This window comes from Eleutherodactylus coqui, chromosome 1, assembly GCF_035609145.1.
Source record: "Eleutherodactylus coqui strain aEleCoq1 chromosome 1, aEleCoq1.hap1, whole genome shotgun sequence".
Taxonomy (NCBI): Eukaryota; Metazoa; Chordata; class Amphibia; order Anura; family Eleutherodactylidae; genus Eleutherodactylus; species Eleutherodactylus coqui.
In genome coordinates, this window is record NC_089837.1 from 445,462,433 (window position 1) to 445,489,350 (window position 26,918).

The 26,918-nt window shown below is 40.8% G+C and overlaps 1 protein-coding gene across 1 annotated transcript in view; it reads right to left on the reverse strand.

Annotated features, from left to right (window-relative positions):
• Window positions 1–24,909, reverse strand: part of RXFP2 (relaxin family peptide receptor 2) — a 334,755-nt gene extending 309,846 nt beyond the window's left edge. The window contains exon 1 of the mRNA XM_066583026.1: window positions 24,783–24,909. Within this exon, the coding sequence (XP_066439123.1) occupies window positions 24,783–24,843 (61 nt within the window). The 5' untranslated portion in view covers window positions 24,844–24,909. The remainder of the gene's footprint in view (window positions 1–24,782) is intronic.
• Window positions 24,910–26,918: the final 2,009 nt, after the last annotated feature.

Consider the following 26,918-nt stretch of genomic DNA (forward strand, 5'->3'; position numbering starts at 1 on the left):
ACGAGCGCATAAAAAGCGCTCATGTGTCCGATACCATTGCAAAGCAATGGTTTTATAAAATCGCCGGACGCATGCGCATGCGCAAATCGCGGCTAAAAACGCACGTCTGACTAAGGCCATACAGTTAAAGTGACCCTCTGCTTCTGGACAAACAAAGATGGCCACACCACTTCTCTGTGCATTAGTATGGATTGGTAGTCTAAGGGTGGCTTCACAAATTTGCATGCACAGTATGCATATAATAGGACCCATTGATTTCAGAGGGACAGATATTTTCAGCCTCATAATATGTTGATATCTCAGCTTTTCTTTTTTGTTTTGGAACTTAACATCTTTCTCTTCAATAGCAAACTTTACCACCTGCTCAGGGGTACTGCAATGGTGAGCCCTTGTGCCTCTACCTACACAAATTTGTACATGGGCTGGTGGGAAGAAAGGTGTATTTTTGAGGACATGGATGATCATTGGATATCAAACATTTCCCAATGGCTGAGATACATAGATGACATTCTGATACTTTGGACGGGTACAGTTGAGGCTTTTCCAGTTTCGGCCAGCATCTTAACCTTAATAATTTGTGTCTCAGGTTTACTTTTGAGATTCAAGATATTGAACTAACATTTTCAATCTGACCATCAGTAAGACAGGGGATGGCAGTCTTGCTATAACGGTTTTCCTCAAGCGCCCTTCGACAAACAATTTACTTCACTGGAAGAGTTGGTATCTAAACACCTTGAAAAAAGGAATTACAAAGGGTCAGTTTCTCAGAACAATGAGAAATTGTTCAGATGAGGCAGATTTTGAGATTAAGGCAGGGGAGATGGCTGATAGATTTTTCCACATTAAAGATGTGGATTCATAATATGTTCCTATACAATTTATGAGAATTGAACCCAGAGAGCATCAAATACTAACTCAAAACACAGGATTTCATAAGCCTTTCATCCCTTTAAAATCTCCCACAGTTTTATATCGATTGCATCCAATACAGTAAAATTACTATTTATTATATAGATGTCCTAGATATACTTTTCATGACAACACAATGGAAATACCAATGGCATATAAACTGGTAAACCACATGATGCCCGCACTTTGCTACTGCTTTATGAGAAAGTGTCTTTTGTATAGAAATGTCATACAGATTCTATATATTATTCTACCCAGCTATGTGTAAAGTAGTCTGGTGCAATATGAGGAAATTAAAGCAATTTTCCATCCTTAGACTCAATTTAGGTTTTTTTTTTATCTAACTACGACCACATGTCTAAGCTGATTAATTTCATAACATACCTTTATAGAGGTCAGAGCTATATTTTTATAATACAGAACTCCTAATCCCCTGTTTAGACATACAGTTAAACTGACCCTCTGCTTCTGGACAAACAAAGATGGCCACACCACTTCTCTGTGCATTAGTATGCATTGGTAGTCTAAGGGTGGCTTCACAAATTTGCCTGCACAGTACGCATATAATAGGACCCACTGATTTCAATGGGTTTATTCTTATTTCTCTGCATGCATGTGGATATTTTTGAGAAAATGGTCACCTTTACAGCAATAAAATGCAATCCCTGTTACATCTTGAGACATATCCCAGTGTTGTGATTACGTTGTCAGATAAGGGGGAACCAACCCATTTATGTTGAGTTGTGCTTGCGCATATTGAAAGATTGCGAAAGGTCTAAACCTTTCAGTAAATAACCCAACAAATATCTTTTTCATAGAACTTACTGATTTACTAGCATGGGCAAAAGATCTAGACTTGATCAACCAGAATTCTTGTACATTTTTGATACCTCTTTCTACTGTTTCCCGAAAATACATAAAGAACCCCTGAAGGGGTGCCCCATTGTTTTGGGGATTGATAGTCTGACACAGAATATTAGCATCTATATAGATCATGCCTTACGCCTCTTTGCAAAGTGTTACCTTCTTATGTGAGATACCATGGATGCATTGAAATGTCTAGATGAGGTGAGTGTGACTAAGGCTACCAAATTGGCAAGTCTTGATGTGGAGGCCCGCATATAAAATCAGCTGCTGTATTGGGCCACTTATACTCTATCTATGCCGGACGGATGTTTTTATACAGCTAAAATGCAGCCATCTGAATGAAGGCATTGAAATCCAGTGTTTCTGGTGGTCACGTTTTTTTTTTTTAACATGGCTAAATTAGGCGCATGCCCATGTGAATAATGCCTAATGATGTGTACTTATGCACACTGTGCTTTAGGTAGTCAGAGAAGCAGTGCGGCCATCTTTTTTTTTGTCCAGGATCAGAAGATCCTTCTAAAGGAGCCATACCCACCCCCCATTCTTCTGATATCTAGTCCCCTCTAGTCTTCACTTCCAGTTGCAGAGCGATGACATACCGACCGTCGGATTTGAGACTACCATCGTTAATCATCAGCTGGAGTCAGCCGGTGGCAGCTGTAGTGGTCATATTGTCCTCCTTCTTGCTCACTGCCTGCTCCATGCACCCACAGCAGAGAGAAGGAGATTGAATGGTCCAGCAGTCACATATGCATGGTGCCACTTCATTCATTTTCAAAGGGACTGCATGAGATAGGCAAGCACTTGTACTTGCATCATCCACATCTCGCTTTGGGCATGCATAATGACGTCCATAGCTTCAATAACATCATGCCTTTGCACTGGAGCTGAAAATGCTGTGCCAGCACTGCAGCAAGGAGTCTCCAGCCTGAGCTGTAGATGTCAATCATCAGGGTGAGGAGGCATGTTCACAAACATGTAGAGGGAGAGTGCGGGGATAACTTCAGCCCTAGAACCGCCCATCAGATGGTTCTATGCTAATTTACATACCATGCTGGAAGTGCAAAAAGTGGAATATTTTATGTCTGAAATAACACAGAATGAAAAAAAAAGTGCAGTTACTTGTATCTATCATTGGCACATCCTATCTTGGATTAGGTTCATATTTTACATTTGGCTGATAGACCTCCTTTAAGAAATTAATCACCACAGTTGGAGTTTTTGCATTTTTATTACTTTTTTAAACTGAACAAAAAAACTGTAATAGTTGAAATCAGTACATATGCCTGAGGGTGCATTCAGACGACCATATTTCGGCTGGGTTTTCACGCCCAGCCGATATACGGCGTCTCTCTCTGCAGGGGGAGGAGGCTGGAAGAGCCGGGAGCAGTGCTCTGAGCTCCCGCCCCTCTCTGCCTCCTCTCCACCCCCCTGCTCTATTTTCAATGAGGAGAGGCAGGACGGAGGTGGGGCTAATTCCTGGAATTTAGCCCCGCCCCATGTTCCGCCTCATCTCATTGCAAATAGTGCAGAGGGGCGGAGAGGGGGTGGAGAGGGGGCGGGAGCTCAGAGCACTGCTCCCAGCTCTTCCAGCCTCCTCCCCCTGCAGAGAGAGACGCCGTATATCATCTGGGCGTGAAAACCCAGCCGATATATAGTCGCCTGAATGCACCCTAAGGCCTCCTACTAACAATGAAAAATGTATTCTTCTATTTAAACTTTTAAAGTTTTATGCTCTTTCTTTCCAAGGGGTTATCTCATTATGGCGGTGGCCAGAATAATGCCCAAAGGAAAAATGCCGACATAAAAAATCCCACAGCTATGAATGCCGACAGGAAAATGTTCACATGGAAAGTTGCACACGCAGAAGATTGCCCACATGGACAAAAAAAAAGTTTATTAAAGAGGTCGAGTAACACGAATAACTCCAGTTTATTAAACAATCATTGCACATGAAGAAATACAACTCTTTACTGCAAAGTAGCCAATCTCCATAAGTACTTTAGTTAATTCTCCACCTGCTGCTACTCCTGTACAGAAGTGGCAACCATGTAATACAGTGCCTCGCGCTTCCTCGTTTTTATCTCAAGGTGACCCGCCTGTGCATTAGCCAGTGATGATTTGTGACTTCTAGGTCCCTGTGCAATCCATCACACAGAAACCACATACTGGGATGACTGCAGTGGAATAGGGAATTAAGGGTATTGTGAAATCTCTCACAACAGTTTGTAGTTTTTGGTGATTGTTCCAGGGCTGCACCATGATGATTTCATATTTTTATAGGAATCTGAGGATCTCTACCAGCTGCACCTTCAATATATGTAGAACGCCCCCCCCCAGCTAACACAATAATCTGCTAGTGGGTGGCTCGATATTCCTCTGGACTCCTGCCCACTGAACCTCAAGAGTTGTGTGCCATATAACCCAAGCCCTGCATCAATTTAGCAAGAAGCAGGAGTTGTGAGAATAGAGTTTGAAATAACTAAATTTTGAAAAAATTCCGCCCTTCACAACTGGAGGCCCTAGGCACTGCTCCTCCAGTGCCTAGTGGCAACTATGGCCCTGGTCACATGGAGGTTTGCTTTTTCTCACCTACTCATTTAAAGGAAAGTTGCATGTTCTGAGTGCAGATAATGTACTGCATGCTTAATGCAGTTCTGTGTAGCACAGTGATACGTTTGAGTACAGATAATGTAGTAGATGTTTCCTGCAGTCCTATGGAACACTATAGATAACACATCTTTAATACTTTCAGGATCACACTGTTTGCTGCTTTTCCCTGAGCTCACTGTGTGCTACCGTGCGCTGGGATGGGTGGAGCAGTCAGGCAGAAGCAGGAGCAGAGTTATGAGACCAGACTGTATATCTATTGATGATAAAGACAGACTGGTACCAACATCCTTTCGAAAGCATGGATCCTTATAATTTTTGCGCCAAGTTAACCCAAAATCACAATAAGGGCTTATTCTGACATGCGTATATCGGCTGGGTTTTCACGCCCAGCCGATATACGCTGTCCCTCTCTGCAGGGGGAGGAGGCAGGCCGGGCCAGGCCGGGAGCAGTGCACTGAGCTCCTGCCCCCTCTCTGCCCCTCGTCACTGTTTGCAATGGGAGGGGATGGAGCTAAGTTCCGCCCCCATCCCACCCCTCCCATTGCAAGTAGTGGCTAGGAATGGAGAGGGGGTGGGAGCTCAGAGCACTGCTCCCGGCCCATCCCGCCTCCTCCCCCTGCAGAGAGAGACAGCGTATATCGGCTTGGCGTGAAAACCCAGCCGATATACGGTCGTGTGAATGCACCCTAAAACAACAATATATACATAAGAAAGAAAATAATTTGTCTAAATTGATTTGCACCAAAAAATGCGCAACTAACGTCAGAATATTGGCACAACATCAGTTGTAAATGTGCTCATTTTTGTGCTTTCACTTTAATGTGCTTATATTTGTGCAGAACCTACTTTAGGGAATGTTCAAACATTGCTGATTTGCTGCAGATTTCATCCTTCATCCTCAATTGAATTCAAATTGAAGGACTAATATCTGCTTCAGATCCGCAACAAACTCTGCAGCAGCAGATCAGCAATGTGTGAACGCGCCCTTAGCACAGCTTCACAAGGGCATATTTGTGCATGTATTTGTACAGAGAATAGAACCCATTGATGAAAGGTTTGTACACATTTTCCATGAAAAATACGCGTGCAAAAAAATAGGACCTGCTCTATTTTTGTGTGCATTTGTGAACCAAGGGTTCTCATAGATGTCTAGGAGGGGTGCGCAAATGCTTAATACGCTACACAATTCCGTGAAAACAAAACACACCTGGACCTCAATAGGCTAAATAGCCATTTAAATCAGGGCGTGTTCGTCTGCTGAACGCAAATGAACATGCCTTGTATGCACAAAAAGTGCATTAAAATGTGCTGATACGCACGCAAACTGACCTCATTCATAGCGCAAAAAGGTTGCACTTAGAGGTGCACAATTGCGCATATGCCCGTGTGCAGCCGCCCTTTAATAGTGTACAAGTAAAATAATCTATATATATAAAATTGAATGTATGCGTGTCTGTCTGTCTGTCTGTGTGTGTGTGTGTGTCCTTTATGCGCTACTACACCATTCATCCGATCGCCATGAAACTTTGGGAAGTTGTTGAGTACACTCCTGGGAAGATTATAGGCATAGTACAACTATCCTACGATAGGTGCCGCGCGTGCGAGCGTCGTCGACAGTTACGCCCCCCCATGTAGATCGTTCGATTTCCATCACTGCCACTAATTCTCTCACTTCGCGATGTCATAGAAACTTGAAATTTGGCACGAGCATTGATTATGTCATAAATAGGAAACGCTAATGGGTCTAACCTCCATTATTCAATTCTATGCGCCAAAGAATTAGCGTCCAAATTTTACGTACGGAATGTAATTTTCTCACATAGAAACTTGAAATTTGGCACGGGCATTGAATATGTCATAAATAGGAAAAGTTAATGGGTCCCAAGTTGATTATTCAATTCTAAGCGCAAAACACTTAGCGTCCAAATTTTACGTACGGAATGTAATTTTCTCACTTCCTGATATATATAAATGAATGTCTGTCTGTCTGTATGTCCTTTATGCATTACTACACCATTCATCCAATTGCCATGAGACTTTGGGAAGTTGTTTAGTACACTCCTGGGAAGATTATAGGCATAGTACAACTATCCTACGATAGGTGGCGCGCGTACGAGCGTCGTCGACAGTTATGCCCCCCAGACAAAGATCGTTTGATTTCCATCTCAAGCACGAAAGCAAAAGGCATTATGAGCAACGGGATGAGTGTTCAACCAGAAAATGATGCATCCGCCGAACGTTTCGCAAGACAATTGCTGGATATTGAGAATGCTGAGGTAAAATGAAAGCTGTGCTGTGATTGGTTGCTATTTCTTATACTGCTGAGGTAACATGAAAGCTGTGCTGTGATTGGTGGCTACTTCTTATACTACTGAGGTAACATGAAAGCTGTGCTGCGATTCGTTGTTATATATTATACCACTCAGGTAACATGAAAGCTGCACTGTGATTGGTTGCTATATATAATACCGCAGAGGTAACATGGAAGCTGCGCTGTGATTGGTTGCTATTTTTTATATTGCTGAGGCAGAATAAAAGTTGCGCTGTGATTGGTTGTTATTTCTCTTACTGCTGAGGTAACATGAAAGCTGCCCTGTGATTGGTTGTTATATTTTATACTGCTAAGGTAACATGAAAGCTGCGCTGTCATTGGTTGTTATATATTATACCACTGAGGTAACATGAAAGCTGCGCTGTGATTGGTTGTTATCTAGATATATAAAAACGAATGAATGTATGTCTGTCTGTCTTCGCAGCAACGCGCGACGGGTAAGCTAGTACAAAATAAATTATTAAGGGAGTTTTCGCTTCACTGAAGTTTTATTTATCACTTTTACCAAACTTTGAAATTACTCTAGCAGTTCAATTCCTTTGATTGTCAGAGGCCAGCGCATGAGGCTTCTCAAGAGCTGCAGTCCCCGCTGCACGTAAATCACTTCTCTGTATGAGATTGCTCGGGGGAGCACACAATTCACTTGGAAAACTGTTTCTCTACTCAGAACGGAAAGATGTTTTAGGGGCATGAACTGAAGACAGACATCCCAGATTACACTTATATGTGTCACATACTGTTCTGTAGAGATGAGATATGAGGAAATGGGATGTTAACTGAGATGAGGGCTTAAACGATTGTGTTTGTGCAAGTTTTTGTGCACGTGAAACTCATGCCTGTAAAATAAGACAAAGCGAACACATTGATTTCATTGGGTTCGTTCATGAGTGTGTCCCACTGAAAGCAGCCATAGGAGTCCATGGCGGGTTTTGAAAATCACGGCGTGACAAACCTTGTTCATGCGCAAATACGCTCTGTTGCGGCGAGCGTATTTTTGCATACATTCGTCTGTGGAAGCACTGAAATGGAGGGCGATGTATATTTTAAAGTGGTTTTACCTAAAACCTGTAAATGCAGTCTACATTGCAGTTAACCCCAGGGTAATGCTTCCAGCAGTCAGACCTCTAGCGATCAGTGATTTAGCCCCTATCCTGTGGTTTTCCCACAAATGGCATTTATCCCCTATACACAGGATAGAGGATATATGCCATTACTCGGAAAAATCCTTTAAGGGCTTCTGCAAATGGGCCATTTTATGTGCATTTTGACACATGCAAAACTCAGAGAATAGAACTTACTGATTTCAATGCATTTTTGTGCTCAATTTTCATGTGCGAAAGCATACATGACATACTCCATTCCGAAGCACCACTGCATTTGCGCAACCCTGTTTTGTGCACTGAACTGAGCGATTTTGCAGTAACATATACAAAAGGCTTAATGAAGACAATGTCCATCTGGTTCAGCCTGTTTCTGCCCCCCCCCCCCCCCCCCCCGACCCCCAATGTTGATCCGAAGTAAGGCAAAAAAAAAACAAAAAACAATGAGGCAGATGCCAATTTAACTCATTTGGAGGTAAAAATTCCTTCCCAACTCCATAATGGCACTCAGAATAATCCCTGGATCAACCTTTGAGTTCTACCTAACTCCAAGATCCGGATCAACAAACCTGCTGGTCACCTAATGTCTATATCCTGTAATATCGTAGGGCTTTAGAAAGGCATCTAGTCCCTTTTTAAACTCCTCAATGGATTTTACCATCACCACGTCCTCAGGCAGAGAGTTCCACAGTCTCACTGCTCTTACAGTAAAGAACCCCCTTATGTGATAGTGACGGAACCTTCGTTCCTCTAGACGTAGCGGATGCCCTCTTGTTACCGTTGCAGTCCTGGGTATAAACAGATCCTGGGAGAGATCCTTGTATTGTCCACTAATGTATTTATACATAGTTATTTGTTAGTGATTTTTTTAGCACGAAAGTCAATAGGTCTTTCTTATGTTAAAAACACATCGCATCGCATGAAAATTGCACATTTGTGCTTTGCAATGCAACAAAAAGGAGGCTCCATAGGGAAACATGGAAGATTAAAAGAAAAACACAAAACATAGAAAGATAAGATATGTTGCGATTTTTTTTCTTGCAACATCGCATGAGTAAAAACATTTCAACATTGAATATACGGTCGTCTGAATAAGCCCTTAGATAGGAATAGTAAATCTACCTAAATATTTTTTGTTACTGAATGTTGACAGTTCTTGATTTGATAATGGTCTAGCCGGCGCTATATCCAGACCACATAGAAGTGTACTTGTAGCTATTCTTAGCATAACCAATATTAAGATGATTGATTTTAGTACTGTGGCACGTGCTTGCTTTGAACTTGTTTTAGTGTTGGGGCTGTGCCAACTGGCTGACATTAAGAGTCGTACTAGATAAGCTTTAGTTTTTCTGTCCATTTCCATGACTGCAGCCTGGTATTAAAAATATTTATAGTATACACAGTTGCATTTGGCATCCATATATGAATAAGTAATGACTATTTCTGAAGGAAGCAGCCCCAGTAATTATCCAATTAGACAATCAGCTGATTCCACAGGAAGAAGTCGCTGCTAGCCACTCTATCATGTAGAATTACATGGTGTTGATTCAAATGAGCTGGCAACCATATAACACATGACATCAGTCCAGCAGAACTGCAGCCCTTTTTCTAAGTGTCTCCTCTGGCTAAATGATGGGATTTAGAGCGAAAACATCAATTTGCCCTTAGGACATTTGGACAGGACTTGTGGTTGGAGAGAACCCCTTAGGGGAACGTTCACAGAGGACGGAATAGGCTGCATGACACACTGCAAGCCACAGTAAATAGCCGCAGGCTACCTGTGGATTTTGATGTGGCATTGAAAATGGTTTAAACTCTACTTGCAATTCTGCATTAAAATCCTTAGTAAGACCTGTGGATTTTAGTGTGGAGCTCTGCAGCTGTGTCCTGCGGCGTAATTCTGTCTCATGTGAAAAGTCCCTAAAGAGCACATCATGGTGTAGAGTCAACAGCACTGGCAGTCATGGTCCTGCTGACTCTTTTCCTGTTTTTCTACACTTTATTTACACCAGTGTCTCTCAAACTCCAGTTCTCACGGACCCCAAAAGGTCATGTTTTCAGGTTATCCTATGGAGAAAACACCTGTGGTAATGTCTGAGGCAAAGACCATAATTACCTTAGCTGCAAAACCAAGGAAATCCTAAAAACAAGACCTGTTGAGGGTCCATGAGGACTGGAATTCGGAAACACTAGTTCTTCTTAGGTCCAGCTCCTGGATCTGTTCATCTGTTAAGTGGGTGATCCCCACTGCTCAATGGATAATATCAGACTTGTATGACAGTCTGACATAACTCACTGATAGTAAACATGGAGATTGCCCACTTGACAGTTTCCCAGCGCCAGGAGCAAGAACTAAGAAAAATCCGTCTGGGTGAATGGAGATGAGTATGAAAATCTGAAAAAAAAATGGGAATAGAGTCAGTTGGGCCATGGCTGCAGAGCCATACATCATGACAGGTCCTCTTTAAAAACAAAAAGACTCCATTTATGGCCCCCTGTCCAAGGCCGTGACAGAATATCGCTAGCGATATTCCGCCGTAAGGGAGGATGGGTGAGCACTGACAGGTCTACATGGTGAGCCTATTTAACAGATAGGCTCACCACGGAGAATCGTGGCAATCACAGGATGCCACGATTTAAATCCTGCGACTGGAGAATCACTATGATTCTCTGCCTGTGGACATAGTAATCCTATGGAAAGCTTTACAGAGCGTGAAATCACTTGCGGATCATCGCCTGTGGACAGGCAGCCTATTACATAATTTTGCATTGAAAAAAGGCATATATACAGTATGATACCGGTGTCAGGTCAGTCTATGTGTCAGGTCACATAATCATTTCCAACATTTCCAACATGGCCGTGAAACTCGCACAAGATTTGTGTGTTGCAAATGGAGTCATATACACAGTTATCTATCTTATTGCATTCCTTGGAATGCATTGCCTATTGATTTCAATTGAGCTTTTAATGCATTGCATGGCTCTTGCATTCCATGTGATGTCCATGGGTGTGCGATGCAAGGTTTCCCATTGAAATCACTGGGAAACACTTCAGATCCTCTATCGCACATGAAACTCGTGCAAGAGGATCAGAACTTCACAGATGCGATGCAGGGCGTTATTGGCTGAAAATGTCTGGTATTCGTGAGTACATCGCATTTTTCACAAGCATGATAGTGGGCCGAGTTTCACGTCCCGATATCATGCTTGCCTGTGTGTAGATAGCCTTACATTGGAGCTTGCATCTCACATTGTCAACTAACATTTGATTTGGGATAATTGATGGATGACTGGTACATTGTTTGATGTAAGAAAAAAAAAAAAAGAGTTTTAGAGATAACAGGCACTAACTGCTACATTGTGGAGAATATATACTCCTAACAAGGAATATCAAAGTTAGTAAGTGTCCACAAGAAAATAATAATGATAATCTTTACTTGTATAGCACCAACTTATTCCACAGCGCTTAATGCTTATTCCTAATTCTTGAGCAAATTTCCCTTCAAATTAAAGGAGTTTTACTACTACTGAAATTGACCCACAACCATTCTGTCCTTGGTGGTTTCTGCTGACCACGACATGTGACTGCTGCAGCTAATCACTAGCCATAGAAGGCGACTATTATAGCCAGTGATTAGCTGCAGCAGTCACATGTCGTGGTCAGCAGCAACCAGGAAGGTTGTCAAGGTTAGGGATCAAGCAAGGTTTGGTGTGAAAACCACACAGAAGATAGGCGTGCAAAAAAGTGCTGCAAAATCGTGCAAAAATTGTGTGAATGAACGATTTTCCGTAATCAAGACCCGAGCCTTATTAGCATGAAAATCACTCATTTACATGATTTGGAGCAGCATGCTGCAGAAAAAATGCACTACTGAGAGAGAGAGTACAAAACCTTCAACTCACAACATACACCCATGTGACATTCTTTATCAGCACTCACCACTGCTAAACTGACTTCTCTTCCCTCTGGCATTTTCTCACAAACTGCTGCTGCCAGCCCCATTGAAAGCAATGGGATGCAGGCAACAGTTGCAGTGATTTTCCAGGAAGGGCTTTAAATATAAGCCCATCCCGGAAAATCATCCCTAGCTGTAGAAAAACAAAAAACAAAACATTAACTCACCTAGCAGCACTGTTGGGGCTCCAGCACTTCTTCTCTCTGGCTCCCTGGCAGTCTTCATCTGTCTTCTAGTAGCAGCGCTGCCTCTAATTGGCTGAGCGCTGTGATCAATCAGAGGCAGCGCTCAACTATTGAAAGACAGCTGAGCAATGCCTGTGATTGGTCACAGCGCTCAGCCAATCAGAGACAGCGCTCAGCCATTCATTGAATTGAATGAATGGCAGCACTCAGCCATTCATTGAATTCAATGAATGGCTGAGCACTGCCTCTGATTGGCTAAGCGCTCAGCCAATCAGAACCAGCACTTTTAGGAGACAGGGATTTTGCCTCTTGATGCCAGAGAGAAGACATGCCGGAGCCCAGACAGCGGCGAAGAGGTGATGTTTTTAAAAAAAATTTTTTAACAGCAGCTAGGCATGATTTTCAGGGAAGGGCTTATATATAAAATCACTGCAGGGGTTATTTGCATCCCATTGTTTTCAATGGGGCAGGCTGCAGTAGTGCCGCATTTTTTGGCACACATAGGTGTTCAAAGAAAACCGCTTCTCTGACGGAGCTCTTCAGCAGCATATATTTTCAGTTGGGACTTCAGCATGGAAAATTTGCCTGATAATTTTTCTGCAGCTAGAGTTGTGATTTTTTTTTTTGCGCAGCTGAAAGCTGCGTGAATTCCACGCCCGTGCAAATGAGCCCTTAGGATATATTCACATGAGAAATTGTGAATTTGGTTGGTAAAAATAGGACTGATTTTGTCTGTGATTTTCAGGCATTTTCGTGTTTTTTACCAGTAATTTTCATCTGTTACATGCCTTTTTAAAGTGCGTAAAAAACACTTACTGGTTCTTTTTGTTAAATTTATGGTTCCCATGGTTACATGCATTAAAAACAGATCACAATTTTTTTGCACATAAAAGCAATTTTTTTAAAGGTACCCACAGACTTGAATGGGTAATTTTCGTCCGAAAATTGCTATAAAATAGGATATGCTACGATTTTTTTCCCCCATACTGTTCCTCCGATTTAAAAAAAAACATCTGTGTGAATATAACCACTGGTGATAGTGGAAGAAACTCATGGCGACACTTTTCTTGTAGCTTCTTCTTTCTCAATGCTGTAGCTTCCAATTCCGACCACAGTCTCTGATCGTGGTTGCCCTCAAGCTGCCTCTTTCTCTTCTGTTGACATGGGTTTTTCTTCTGCTCAGTAGCTGCATCCCTGCACATTCTCATTTCCGCCACTATGCCAAGTCTTATATGGATTAGGGGCCATCCTACTTGGTGGCAACACCATTACTGTGTTATCGTGAGGCCATGTGCCAACACTATACACAAAATCACTCTCCGATTAAAAGTTACACGATGCACAAATACCAGAAAAACAATACAACACAACTGTAATTGAGCTTATTGCCATCGGAAAAACTCTCTTATAATGCCAAAAAACTCTTATATGGGAATATCTTTTTATTCTTTTGGATACCCTTGGACACAGGCAATTGTGTGTACCCATTTGGTTATCAGACTTTGGACTTAAAAGAGTATTCCAGAGACTGGGCAAAATTTTCAAAATTTTGCTAACATTTCCAGTCATTACCATTATTCAAGTCCATTATTTAGTCAACTAAAGTATGTTTTTTTGCTGACCTGCATCACCGCTGTGTAATGGCCTGAAAATAGGCACTATATAAATCTGTTTAGCTGTGGGGACCGGTAATAATAACCGGCCCTAGGAGTTTAATCTGAGTCATTTTGCACAAGGGATGCAGGTAACCTAGCAACCAGTTAGGTCATTTTTATTCAGCTGCACAGCAAAGAAAAAAATGCCTAGTGAGTCAGATGATGCAGGTAGCCTAGCAACAAAATATGTTGTGATTGGCTGCAGACAGACTGGTCAGGTGACAGAGGCGATAATTAGCCGGGAACACAATGAGCGCAGGAGAGAGAAGCCAGTGAGAAGACAGGCAGAAGCAGGAGAAGGAAAGGCAGAAGAAAGAGAAGCAGGAGAGAAGGAGAGAGGAAGGGTAGAGAGAGAAAAGAAAGAGGAAGAAAGGGAGAAACAGGAGCAAAGATCCCTACTGCATCCCCCATATGGACATTTACCATGCCATATTACCTGGTAGCCCCTTGGCTGCCTAGATATAATGGAGAACAGTATCAACTCAGCGAGTTCAAGCAGAAGAAAACTGGCATACAAACTAAAATAGGAAACAAATCATAATCACCAACTAATAAGCCCGCCATAGCTGCATTAAAGCCAGCTGCATTATTTAAATAGGCTGCCAAAATGCAAAAACTACATCTCCCACAATGCCCCAGTGCCCGTTACTGACGAGTGCCCATTCACTACTGTATAAACTGTTGTACAGAATGTGAAAGCACTGAGCATGCCTGACCCATAAATAGCAGAGCACACAGGTCGTAGCCATCAGATATCAATGGAGAACTAAGCAGGGGGGAACAACAGCTAAAGCCATATCTGCAGCTTTGTGAAACAAGTTATAACAGTATATTGTAAAATTACATTTTATTGCCTTATGAAGCAGATATCATTAACTTTGAATCGCCCTTGAACAGCTTAGCTGTAATAGAGTAACTGTCATCTGAGCTCCCATCAGTTACATCAGTTGTAATGGAGGTACTTGGTATGAATTCAGTACTCTTGTAGGGATATTATAATGTCATTTCATGGGCTTTGAATCTAAGTTTGTATATCTGGGGTGCACAACTTTTTCTGGTCTGAGAGTCACATTGTCATACTGAACCACTTCCAAAGGCCACAAGAGATTCCCATCTGAGTCCACTTCCAGGACTCCCACCTATTGAGAGAATGGGAGTCACCTTCCTCTCCAGTCAGCAGTCAGCATTACGGAGAGGAAGAGACAATGCATATGGCTCTCTCCATTGTAGATGATGGATTTTGAGTTAACGACCTAGCATTTCTACAATGGAGAAAGCTGCCTGCATATATGATGCCTCTAACTCAGATTTCCAAATGAGTCAAGAGACTTTATTCTCCTAATATACAGGAGTCCCAGACAAGACTACACTGTGCGCCCTTAGTACTTGTCCTAATATATAGGGGACCCAGACATGACTACACAGTGCACCCTTAGTTCTTATTCTAATATATAGGGGACCCAGACATGCCTACATAGTGCGCCCTTTAGTACTTGTCCTAATATATAGGGGACCCAGACATGACTGCACAGTGCACCCTTAGTACTTGTCCTAATATATAAGTGACCCAGACATGACTACACAGTGCACCCTTAGCACTTGTCCTAATATATAGGGTACCCAGACATGACTACACAGTACACCCTTAGTACATGTCCTAAGATATAGAGGACCTAGCAATGACTACACAGTGCACCCTTAGTACTTGTTTGTTCCCATTGCCCTGCTATGTGCCAATCCTCCTCACACTGACATGGAAACTACATGTGAGTAGCCACGTATATATATTTCTGTGCCCAGATGATTGGGGTTGCACAGATTGACATTGTGGACCAAATGTGGCCCCCGGGATGCATGTTGTGCACCCCTGTTCTATATGAACACTGTCGAATGGTATGGATATACAAGTGTAGGCAAATAATGTGTTCATCATATGAGTTAGAAAAAATAACAGTGATAGATTTACTTGAAACTTAATAGGTGTAAAACATGTAATGTGAGATGTTATCGTGACAGCAAAGTCTTACAGAAACAAAAATGTGACTAGCACTCCCCGTGTAACAGACGTCTATTAAGTGACATTTTCATAACAACATTTCGTGACTTCGAGAGTCAGCGTCCCTCTGCTTTTCAAGTTATTCTGCAGACTTTTACTCGCTGCTCTATGCCGTCCTAATTATACAGATCCAGGAACTCCAAACCCATGTGACTTTTTGCCAACTACCAGTAAAGTGTATTAATTGATCCTGTCACCTAAACATGCTCTTCTTAGCTTAGGGACTTTAAAAAAAAAAAGTTGAAATTATGGATGCATGGTACGTTAAAGAGTAAGTACACTTTCAACTAACTTCTGACATGTCACAAAGTTATGTCAAAATGATCGATCAGCCCCTTTGTTCAAGAGATCAGTGGGAGTCTCAGGAGTGGGACACCTACTGATTAATACTTTTGACATGTCTTTATGACATGTCAAAACTTAGTTAAAACTGCAAGTACTCTTTAAAAATGCAGAGATGTGTAGAAATGGATTTATAGCTCAAGCCACTGATTGCCTGCAGCAATCAATGGGCAAAATGCACGTGATATCATTGCTGGGGCTGGGTAAACAAAGCCAAGAAAACCCGGCAAGGAGAACTAGAGCATGGCGCTGCAACAGCAGAGGGATTTAAAATTTGAGTACTAGATGTCTTATTTTCTTTTTATACCACTTCCCCCCCTCCTTCCCCCATTGAGCAGATTTTGTCCAATCCTTGAAAACTCCTTAAACTTTTTCTGTTGGTGTCAGCACTGTCTCTCCGGCATTCACAGTACAATTACAAACGATTTTGCTATTTTCTCTTTTATATGAAATACTATGTTTCATTCAAGGATCAATAAAACCTGACTGCAGAGCTGAAGAATTTAAAATATCACTCACTTCCCTTTCTCTCAGCAGATACAGACACACAGACCATTTTTTGTCATCTAGAACTGATGTGCTGACTACAAACTGCAATACAATGAAGAATAGATGGAAAATGGCTCATGTTAGGTCTTAGGCCAGCATGCTGGCTGATGAATTCTCGAAACGTCCTTTTACATGGGCCGATTCTTGAGCCTAGGATAACAAGTATTGAATGGCAAGCATGTCGATTGGCAATCATTTACACAGACCGAGAATCATTTCTATGGGGACAAATAATTGTTAGCAAGATCGTCCATTCCTGTAGGCCAGCTGAACATTTCCCTTTTTATATGGGAAGATGTACTGTCGCAAAGGAAACCTTTTTTTCTTCCTACTGAAAATTGACAATTAGCTGAAAAACTAGCGTTTACTCATTCGTCAGCTGATCTCTGTACCTTTCACACAGACCAACAATCGGGTGAACATTCGTGTCCAATATTTGGGCCATGTAAAAGGGCCCTAAGGCTCGGTACTGAAGGGACTCTGTGTACTGCCATACCTTGGCTCCATATTACAGAAATATACTCTTCATTGGAGTAGATTTACTTAGAGAGGCATTTCATACTTCAGTCTAAGTGAACCCTGCACCCATCTAGCAGTGACAAATGTAGATTAGTTTCATCGGTTAGCACCTCAGTACACCCGATTCAAAATGTACTCCAGGAAGGAGGTGGAGAAGGTTTTTAGTATAATTTATGCCAGTTTCTAATGTAAATTATAGTGAAATAGAAGAGTCGTGCAACATGCAAGCCTCAAAAGTGGTAGCTCTGGCGTGTGCAACAAAGCTGTGACTCTTCTATTATGACTTCTGATAAAACCTGAAACACATATCAACTTACAGTAGGGTCCCAAAGACTTCTATAGGTGCTGTATTACTGTTCTGCTATGGCCACATTTTGCATGTGTTTGTGAATAATGCCCCTGATTTGACGGTGATGAATACACTTCTGTACACTTCACAATTCTTTTTCACAGTATCAGACTATGTGTGAATCTCAGTACATAATTAATGGAAGTCCAGGAGCACTCTAAAGGTATGTTCACATGACGGAATCTGATGCAGATTTTTCCACACGGTTTCTGCCTCTAAAGCCATGGCAGAAATCCATGACTACACCAGAAATTTCTGCCTATTTAGCCTCTGAGGATTTGTTGTTGACTTTTCTTTGTAGAAAGTTGACATTAAATACACTACTTGTCAAGACATCCTAATGGTAAAATACTAAACGTGGTCTTCGCATTGAAACTCCTCATACATATATAGGAATACAGAATACGGGCCACTTTCCTCGGGTTAATAAGTCATTTGTGAATATAAGCTCATGGCATTAACAGTCTGCATTGACTCAGTTTAATATCATAGAATCATAGACTGGTAGAGTTGGAAGGGACCTCCAGGGTCATCTGGTCCAACCCCCTGCTCAGTGCAGGATTTACTAAATCATCCCAGACAGATATTTGTCCAGCCTTTGTTTGAACACTTCCATTGAAGGAGAACTCACCACCTCCTGTGGTAACCTGTTCCACTCATTGATCACCCTCACTGTCAGAAAGTTTTTTCTTATATCTAATCTGTGTCTCCTCCCTTTCAGTTTCATCCCATTGCTTCTAGTCTTTCCTTGTACAAATGAGAATAGGGCTGATCCCTCTGCACTGTGACAGCCCTTCAGATATTTATAGACGGCTATTAAGTCTCATCTCAGCCTTCTTTTTTGCAAGATAAACATTCCCAGATCCTTTAACCGTTCCTCATAGGACATGATTTGCAGACCGCTCACCATCTTGGTAACTTTTCTTTGAAAATATCTTAACTTGAATGTCTCTACAAGCCAGGCACATATCATGGCTCACAGTGATAAGTGATTAGCTAAATAAATCTGCATCGGGCTGATTTCACAAAAATTAACATGAATTTGGACGACCAATTCTGACTTCCATTAAAGTCAATAAGAGTAAACATCGGGTTCACTAATTTGCCAACCAGATGGTCCCCAATGCAGCCAAGGCCCTCCAAATTGCATAGGAATGCAAACACACATGTAGAGAACACTGTGCTCCTCCCAAACATTGGTCAAACTAGTGTGCAGTGGTGTAGGGGGCCAATGGTAGCACAGGGGTGTCACTCAATACAAAAGGTGACAGCAAGACAGAAGGTGTGTTATTTGTTTTAAAAGCAATGTCATCAATTTTAGAAGGAGAAATTCAATGTGTCTATGACTGTTCTTACATGTTGTGTTGGTTGTTTACATTCTTGTCACGTTTTAAATGCTTACCGCAGATCTTAGAGATGACCGATCTGTCATCACCTGCAGTTTCAAAGAATGCCCAAGTTGCACAAGTCCTGTGGGTAGACCTTGCTGTGGGACTGATGTTGGTGCTGCTACAAGTAGTGGTAGGTGATGGTGAACGTAGAACCCTTATGTTTGTCTATGACACCCTATTCGCTGTCGTGGCATGGTGCTGCTCTGCAATGTCTGCCTCTTTCTCCCCCTATTGTGAGCTACTATCATAATTCTCCCCTGTCCGTGTTGGGTCATCTTCCACCTCTTCTTCCTCTTTGTCATCCTTCTGAGTGGACTCTATGTCACCGTGAGCACCAGGAGCTGGAACCTCCATTTCCACATCTCCCTGAGTACACATTGCCTGTAAAGGGCTAACCACACACACTAACCCACCCTCATCTTTGTATTCGGAGGAAAAAAGTATTGGGCCTCAGTACATTCAATGTCTTAGTCTTCTCCCACTGGCTGTTTGGCCTGTACGTTGACATCCATGACACTGAATGATCAAACAGTTACTCTGACTGATCCATGTGGACTATTTTGGAGGGTGTGAGGGATTTGGCATGGGGTGAAGTAGAGGGGGAATGCTGAAGGCCGACTGGTGCAGACTGAGTGTTATGTGCCTGCAACTGGGAGGAAGAGGAGGCGGTGGTATTCCAGGCATGCTGTGTCATTCATTCTATGACTGGTTCTACATGTGGAACTCATGGGTAGAACCACTTCTAAAGAATGGCAGGTTGCTTGTCTCATCTCCTGCAAAATGTGGAGCTGAGACAAGTGCCAACTTGGTTCGTTCTCTACCACTTCTACCACCAACATGTGGTGCCAACTTGGCCCTTTCTCTACCACTTCCAAAAACTTCACAATTTTCTTCTAAAATAATCTGCTCTGACCTGAACAAATCGATGAAAGTTTTTTGAAAGAAGAAAACATCTTATTGGTTTCACACAACTCATTGTTTGCAGAAAACATCACTTTTTAGTGGCATTATTCCTGGTGTTTTTTGGCTACATTTTTTGTAGCTAATAAGTCTTTGTGCAGATGTTAGCTTTAGGAGACATTAATCCTTTCCAATCCACTGTCTGAGGTCTAAAGATATTCTGATTGAAGGCTGTACAGCTCCGATATAAGAAGACGTCCGACAGGGTATTCTTACTGTACATTAGTGGCCGCTCTGTTGTCGGGGAGGCCTCTCCAGCATGTCACATACCGCAGTACTGGCTCTAGCCAGCAGATGGTGTCATTGTATAATGGAAGAAAGAGAAAGCCCCCTAGGAAACCCTGAATCCAAAATTGGATTGCAAAGGGTTAAATGAATTACACCTAGTGCATTTTTTGTGGCAGCTTTGTCTTCTGTTGTATGTTTTCTTGGGCCAGTGGCATTTTATTATTTGCACTCAGCAAGCTACGTTTGACATTTTATTTCTGGCACTTTTGCATAGACTCTTCTATAGATAAAAAAGGCCAGAAAAAAAAAACACATTTAAAAAAATATGTGTTAAAAAAAGTCACCCAAAAACTGCCTGTTCCGGTTTAATAACATTGCTTGCTTCTTTACCCGCTTTTTAGATGCAGTAAATGCCACCTAAACAGTGTTAGTGAAGGAAGACTAAAGGTATCTAAGCCCAATTCAATTTAGCAAGCACTTGATCTATTAGACAAGGATCATTCCACAACTTTTCTCTATTTAGCGCGAGGGCTTTTGTTTCACATTAGGAAAAAAATGTTCCCCTCTGTTTTATGTTAGCTTCAAAGAGTAACAGAAAATGACACAGAAAAACGTACTCTGTAGAAGTAGTGATGGTAAATTCGCTAGAAGAGTTCAAAAGGAGCCTGGACGCCTTTCTTGAGTACAATATTGTGTCATAGTCACTAGATAGTGATAAATGATTAGTGGAATAATCAGTTTGTATTGGGATCAGGCCAATTTCACCCAAATCGTTGTGCATTGGGATTTTTGACTCCCATTAAAGTCAATGGCAGTAAATATTAATTTTACTAGTTTGCGCTCCAGAAGGTCACCAATGCAGCCAAAGCCCCCCAAATTGCATAGGAATACTGGCACATCCTTGGGGAACACTGTGCTTGTGCCAAAAATTGATGAAAATAGTGTACAGTGGTATAGAGTTTAATCATAGCACAACTATGCTACTGAAAACAAAACAAAGCCCATATAGGGTCTCCTAGATCAAAGATTGTGCCAAGGAAGACAGAAGGTGTGCTGCTTGTTTTAAAAGCAATGTAATACATTTTACAAGGACAAATTCTGCTAGGTGAATGCAACACTCAAGCACGGCCTCGCTCCAAGGAACAGCTGCAGAGCTACCAAAACGTTTGCTACACAAGACATGTCATAAATTGTACAAGGCAAATTCTGCCAGAAAAAAGTAGTTGGGCATCAGTGCATTCAATGTCTTGGTCTTCTCCCTCTGGTTATTTGGACGGCCGGATTGACATCACTGAATCCCCAAATGAAACAAACAGGACCATTCACTATTGTGAAATGGACACCACTATTTTGTACTACAAATATAACAGAAACAAACAGGGACCTTGTTAAATGGATACCAAACAGATGTCCAATAGAAGTGAATGGACCAGTTTGTTTGCATTCAGAGATTCTGGTGCAGTGCTGTTTTCAGCAGCTGTCATAAAACCCCACAACTTAGTTATACAATAACACTGTGAACGCTCACTTAGGGCTCGGTCAGATGAGTGCTGCTTCCTCGCTGTTACAGCAGCGAGAAAACAGCGCTGCTATAGAAACCAATAGGTTCCTATGGAAGCTCACATGGACGCTTTTTAGAAGTGCAGAATCTGCGCTTCTAACAAAAAAAGGACAGCAAGCGCAGCCTGTTCACGCGATCTTTTCAGGAAAGATAGCAGCATGGTTTACTAGTTGCTCAGCAGCGAGTAAACAATGGTTGTCTGACTGAGGCCTTAGGGTGAATTCACTCCTGCGTTAGGGCTGAGTTCAGGGTCTCCACATCTCTGCTTTGGTTGTGGAGCAAAAATAAAATGGAGAAATAGATTTGTCTTCTTCCTCCATTGATATCAATAGGGTTTTTTAAAAAAGAACTGAAAGGTTTCTCTTTGCACCCATTACATTAGGTTTCCGTTTTTGTGGCCAGAAAAATAGCACAGTTTGCAGTGTTGTTTTTCCATCTAAAAAAATATGGAGACCAAATAGAACGGAAACAAGTAGAACTCTTTCCATTTTCTTTCTGTCTTATTGAAACCCCATTAGATTCAACTGGGAAAAAATGGGTCTGTTTTTCCATTTTATTTCCTTTTCTCCGCTTCAAAATGGAACAGCGAGGCGGAAACCCTGAACTGAGCTGAAACACAGGTGGGAATTCACCCTTGGACATTCTTTTTTTTTTTTTTTTTAAAGAGGAGAAAGCTGATCCATTAATGTTAGAAGAAAGAACGCAGTATGAGACTATGGCATGTTAGGATAAGTTCACTTCAGCCTTTCATTTTCTGTTTTTCTAGTATTAAGGGTAGAAAAACAGAAAAATGGATCCAGTAAGATGCTTCTTGATTTTAAATGGGAATTACTTTGTTTCAGTTTGCTTTAGTTTCATCTGGTTTCCATTTTTTTTAATGAAAAAAAAGACTGAAGTGAAGGTTGTTTTTTTTTCAGATTATATTATATTCATGTAATATATTTTACTCTTTCCAATAAAATTTGTTGCTAAATAACAGGAAGTGTTAAAACTAGATCAAAAACTGAAACAGTGTGGAGCCTGATGTAGTGAGTCGAAAAAGAACATGTAACAGACAAAGTGTTATCTTTTAAAAATAAACACTATAAAAACCACACATATAAATATAGATATAGACTGAATATCGTTATTACTAAGATACTGTATATATCTCTATATGCAAATATATGTGTGAGTGTATATATATATGTAGTTATATATATATATATATATAGTTTTATATATATTTATATATATATATATATATATATATATATATATATATATATATATATATATATATAGCTATCCAAATATCTTGCAGTAATAAATCTCGTGTTACATTTGCTACATCTATCATTAGATGTCATCAAGGGTTGAAAGAATATGACTTAAACAGTGATGTCTTCCTTTTAAACATTGTACCATAGTAGTAAAAAATTATTATAGATAGCAACATAGTGTATACAATACATCAACAGAGATGCTGAGAGATGTACATCCATTTAGATCATATATGTGAGATCTGCGATGTAATCAATGGGACATGTCCTGACATTGTCCTGATTGCGACTAGATCAAATAAGTCATATCTTGCAAAGTTGCCCTGCCAGAACACACATTTTCTGGCTATGAAAAACCCCTTCCTCACTGTTTAAGACTATTTTCGGTACAAATACCTGAGTTATACAGAAAGATATTTGTTAGGTCACTGTAAATTATGTCCTCCCTAGTTACATCTTCCAGTATGACAGGTCTGTGCCCAGCAGTGAGATACCTCGCTGCCCACTTGCCTATTTGTATGCCTTCTGTCAATACATTTATATTTCATCTGTCACATTTAGGGAGAAAGCTAGGCACACAGACATTAGGCCAAGGGATTCAAAGCAAAGAAACAATATTAGATGGGATTGTGCATGCAAGGTGATAGTAAAAAAGTAATGTAACAATAAAATGCAGTGTTACGGCAACATCACATTTCTAGTTTTAAATACATTTTCAATATTTATATCCATAATGAAAATATACATCTTGACGAGTGCTGAATAATTAGAGTCATCAGCCATATTTATTATATCACTGTATCAAGTCATAAAAATCTGTAATAAACAAGTATGATATTTGTTTATGTGTTTTTAGAATGCACAACATTGTATGATACACATTCTATCTATCTAATATCTATCTATCTCTCTCTCTCTATCTATATATCTATCCATTCATATATTTTTATCCATCTTTTAAACACATCTCATTGATCTAATTAGATACTTAGTGTTTAATTTGATATTGAAACATATTATAATCAATATCTATAAATATATAGAGCTTCAGCATTGATCCAATATAGCCTTACAATACAGAACTTTCCCAACCATTGAGTTAATAAAGTACCAGATCACCTCTATGGATTTATTATACTTGTCTATGAAAGGGAAGATGTCCACCCAATGTCTCACTCATTACATCAGCTTTTATCCATAAGATAGTAACAATGTCTATCATTACCGATACAAAAGTATAAATGCACAATATCAACAAGTAAATGTATATGTTCACTAATTAACATATATTAACTTTTGGAACCCAACGACATCATTAAATAGGAGTGCCTCACTCGCTGCATAGTGGCCATCCACATGATCGTCTAATACTACATACGATCAATGACAAGATGTGGAGAACTTTAAAAAATACTTACTCGAAAATACTATTAGGAACCCAACATAAATAATGACAAATCAGGAATTATACACAACCCTTTGTCCCATTTATAATCTCTTAACTTTTCCATACTTTGATATCTGCACCATATTATTATCACTTCATTTATCCAGAGTTCTAAATGTATTTATATCATCTTCTATACAGCTGTAGCAGAGCAGAATCAGTTTGACAGAGCTGTATTTTGCATCTGGCAACATTGTGTTATTTGTGCTTTTCAATGAGATTTTAGGTGAACCATTTATTTAACAGGATGCACGAAAGAAGCTGTGCTCCATCTGTATAAAAGGTGAGTTCAATGAGTAACAGAGACAAATAATACAAGACATTTATCCCGTTCAGTAATTGCACAAGACATGCCCTTTAAATGAGTGGCATTTACAGTACTTGGCATCCGCAAAGCAGTGTAGTCATTAAGAAATTAAAAGTGTAATGTGCACAAAGCAAGATATAGACAAGTCCTGTAGAAATTTCTTCAAAGGTAGAATGACATTGCACAGGTCTTACCTTTAAAGTGTAGAAAAACAAGCAGCTGAAGGAGAAGAAGAACCTTTGTAGTAGTCACCATGGTCTAAGAGTAAGAAAAGGCTGATAGGCATGGACTTGTAGTTCTGCTTTCTTAAGATACCTCACAAGCTACTCTGAGACTGAAAAGCCCTATGCAAGCTTCTCACATTGCAGAGCATGCTCAGATGGCACAGCTCATAGCTACTGAAGCAGATCTTGCTTGGCAAAGTGATGCTCATTACACTGTTCTGTATAATACAGCGAGGGCTGACTTTTGTGTACGAGATTTACTGCAACACATCACAATCGAGCACTCTGATTGTACATCGAGTGTGTTTAGGGAAAATTTCGAAAAAGCTTCTATGTCTGCTGTTGGTAATGAGCAGGTCCACGGTTAATGCTGTCATGGCAATCATGCATTATCAGCAGTAGACGGGACCTATGAGTTGGCTTCATATGCCATCTGTCAGCTCGGTGTGTGACATATGTAGTGTAACAGTATGGATGGATTTTCACTTGCATATTTGGGCAGTGCACTTTTTACAAATGCATAGGAAGCGAAACACATGCTTTAATAGATGACAGAATACACAGGAATGACTCCGCAGAGTCATTGCGCACTTGAATAAACATACAAGTTCTAATAATTTGCATTCCGGAATTTAACGCACTTTCATAAAGGATTACATATACATTGTTTTTAACATTCTCTCTACCTATCTGTGCAGATTAGCTGAATTTGTCATTTAACTCCTTGAGCTTTATTTTTTGTGAATGGGGATAATGTTACTATAATGGGGTTGGTTTGCTGTGAACCGCAGATCACATACCCAATCAATCACCTTTATTTATATAGCACTTATGTATTCCGTAGCACTTTACAGTACATCACTTGATATTAATTTTGAAATTAAAGGGGTTGTCTGGTTAAAGGCTAACTCTGAAACTTAAATCCAAATGACTTTAAACCATAAAACAAGTAGCACTTAGCCATCCAAAGGAATCCAGCGCTGCAGCCCTGCATATCCCCCAGTCTGTGTGACCATTGCTTGGAAATCAGAGGCTGCAGCGTCACCACCTATTCCCCTGGCACCAGTGTTCACATCCTGGGTGCTAATAAGGGAGATGGACAATACCTCTGCAGCACCGCCTACTAGAAGGCAGCATTTCTGCAAGCATCCTGGGTGCTATGATGCCAGGGCTTCAGAGTGGTGACACTATTAGTAGGCAGCTGTCACTTGACTTCCGATGTCAAATCAGACCAGGAGAATCACGGCGCTGCAGTGCTGAAAATGGTTAGGTACCACGTATTCTATTATTTCCCATTTAAACCTAATTTTTAAAGTTACCTTTCAACTAGACTTCCCCTTTAACTTATTAGCATGTTTTTGGAGTGTGGGAGGGCGCCCATGTAAACACCAGGAGAACATACAAACTTTATACAGATGTTGACTGTAGTTGGATTTGAACCTAGGACCCCAGCGCTTCAAGGCACCACTGAACCTCCATGTTGCCCAATTATTATGAGCTCTACTATATCTGTTTATAGTCAAGATCTTTGTAAACCATTATTAGGAAATTACAAACATAAGCCACGATAAAATTAGCATTTGTTACTGGAACGTTATATCCACTGGACAATATGTACTATCTATAATAAATCATAAGTATTTGATCTAAGCCTTGGATAGTTCAGGTCTTGGGATTCTGCTTCTGTCGTGTGCCAGTGGAATTATTTATGTCTGAACTGACATTACATGAGGACAGAAATAAATAGGAAATTACAGTCCATGATGGAAAACTAAGGCGTATTTTGTTTGTTTTCTGTGCAAGTAACTTGATTGGTAGAACTGAAGACCAACTCAGCAGCTATGCCATATTTACTACCCATGGATAATGTTCTTACTACTGTGAAGTAACCACTGACTTCAGTGCTGACATCAAATCGTAAATCTCATTACATCAGCCCAATATTGGACACAAAAAGACTTTAGAGGCTTTAATTAATTGCATATCCTCCCATCTTTCTGTGTTTACCACCAATGCACCTGGGAATCATTCATTACTTTAGCCGCACACGCCAAACCAAAGGCACCAAATTGTTCATGCCACACCTGATATTTATAGGGATGTAAA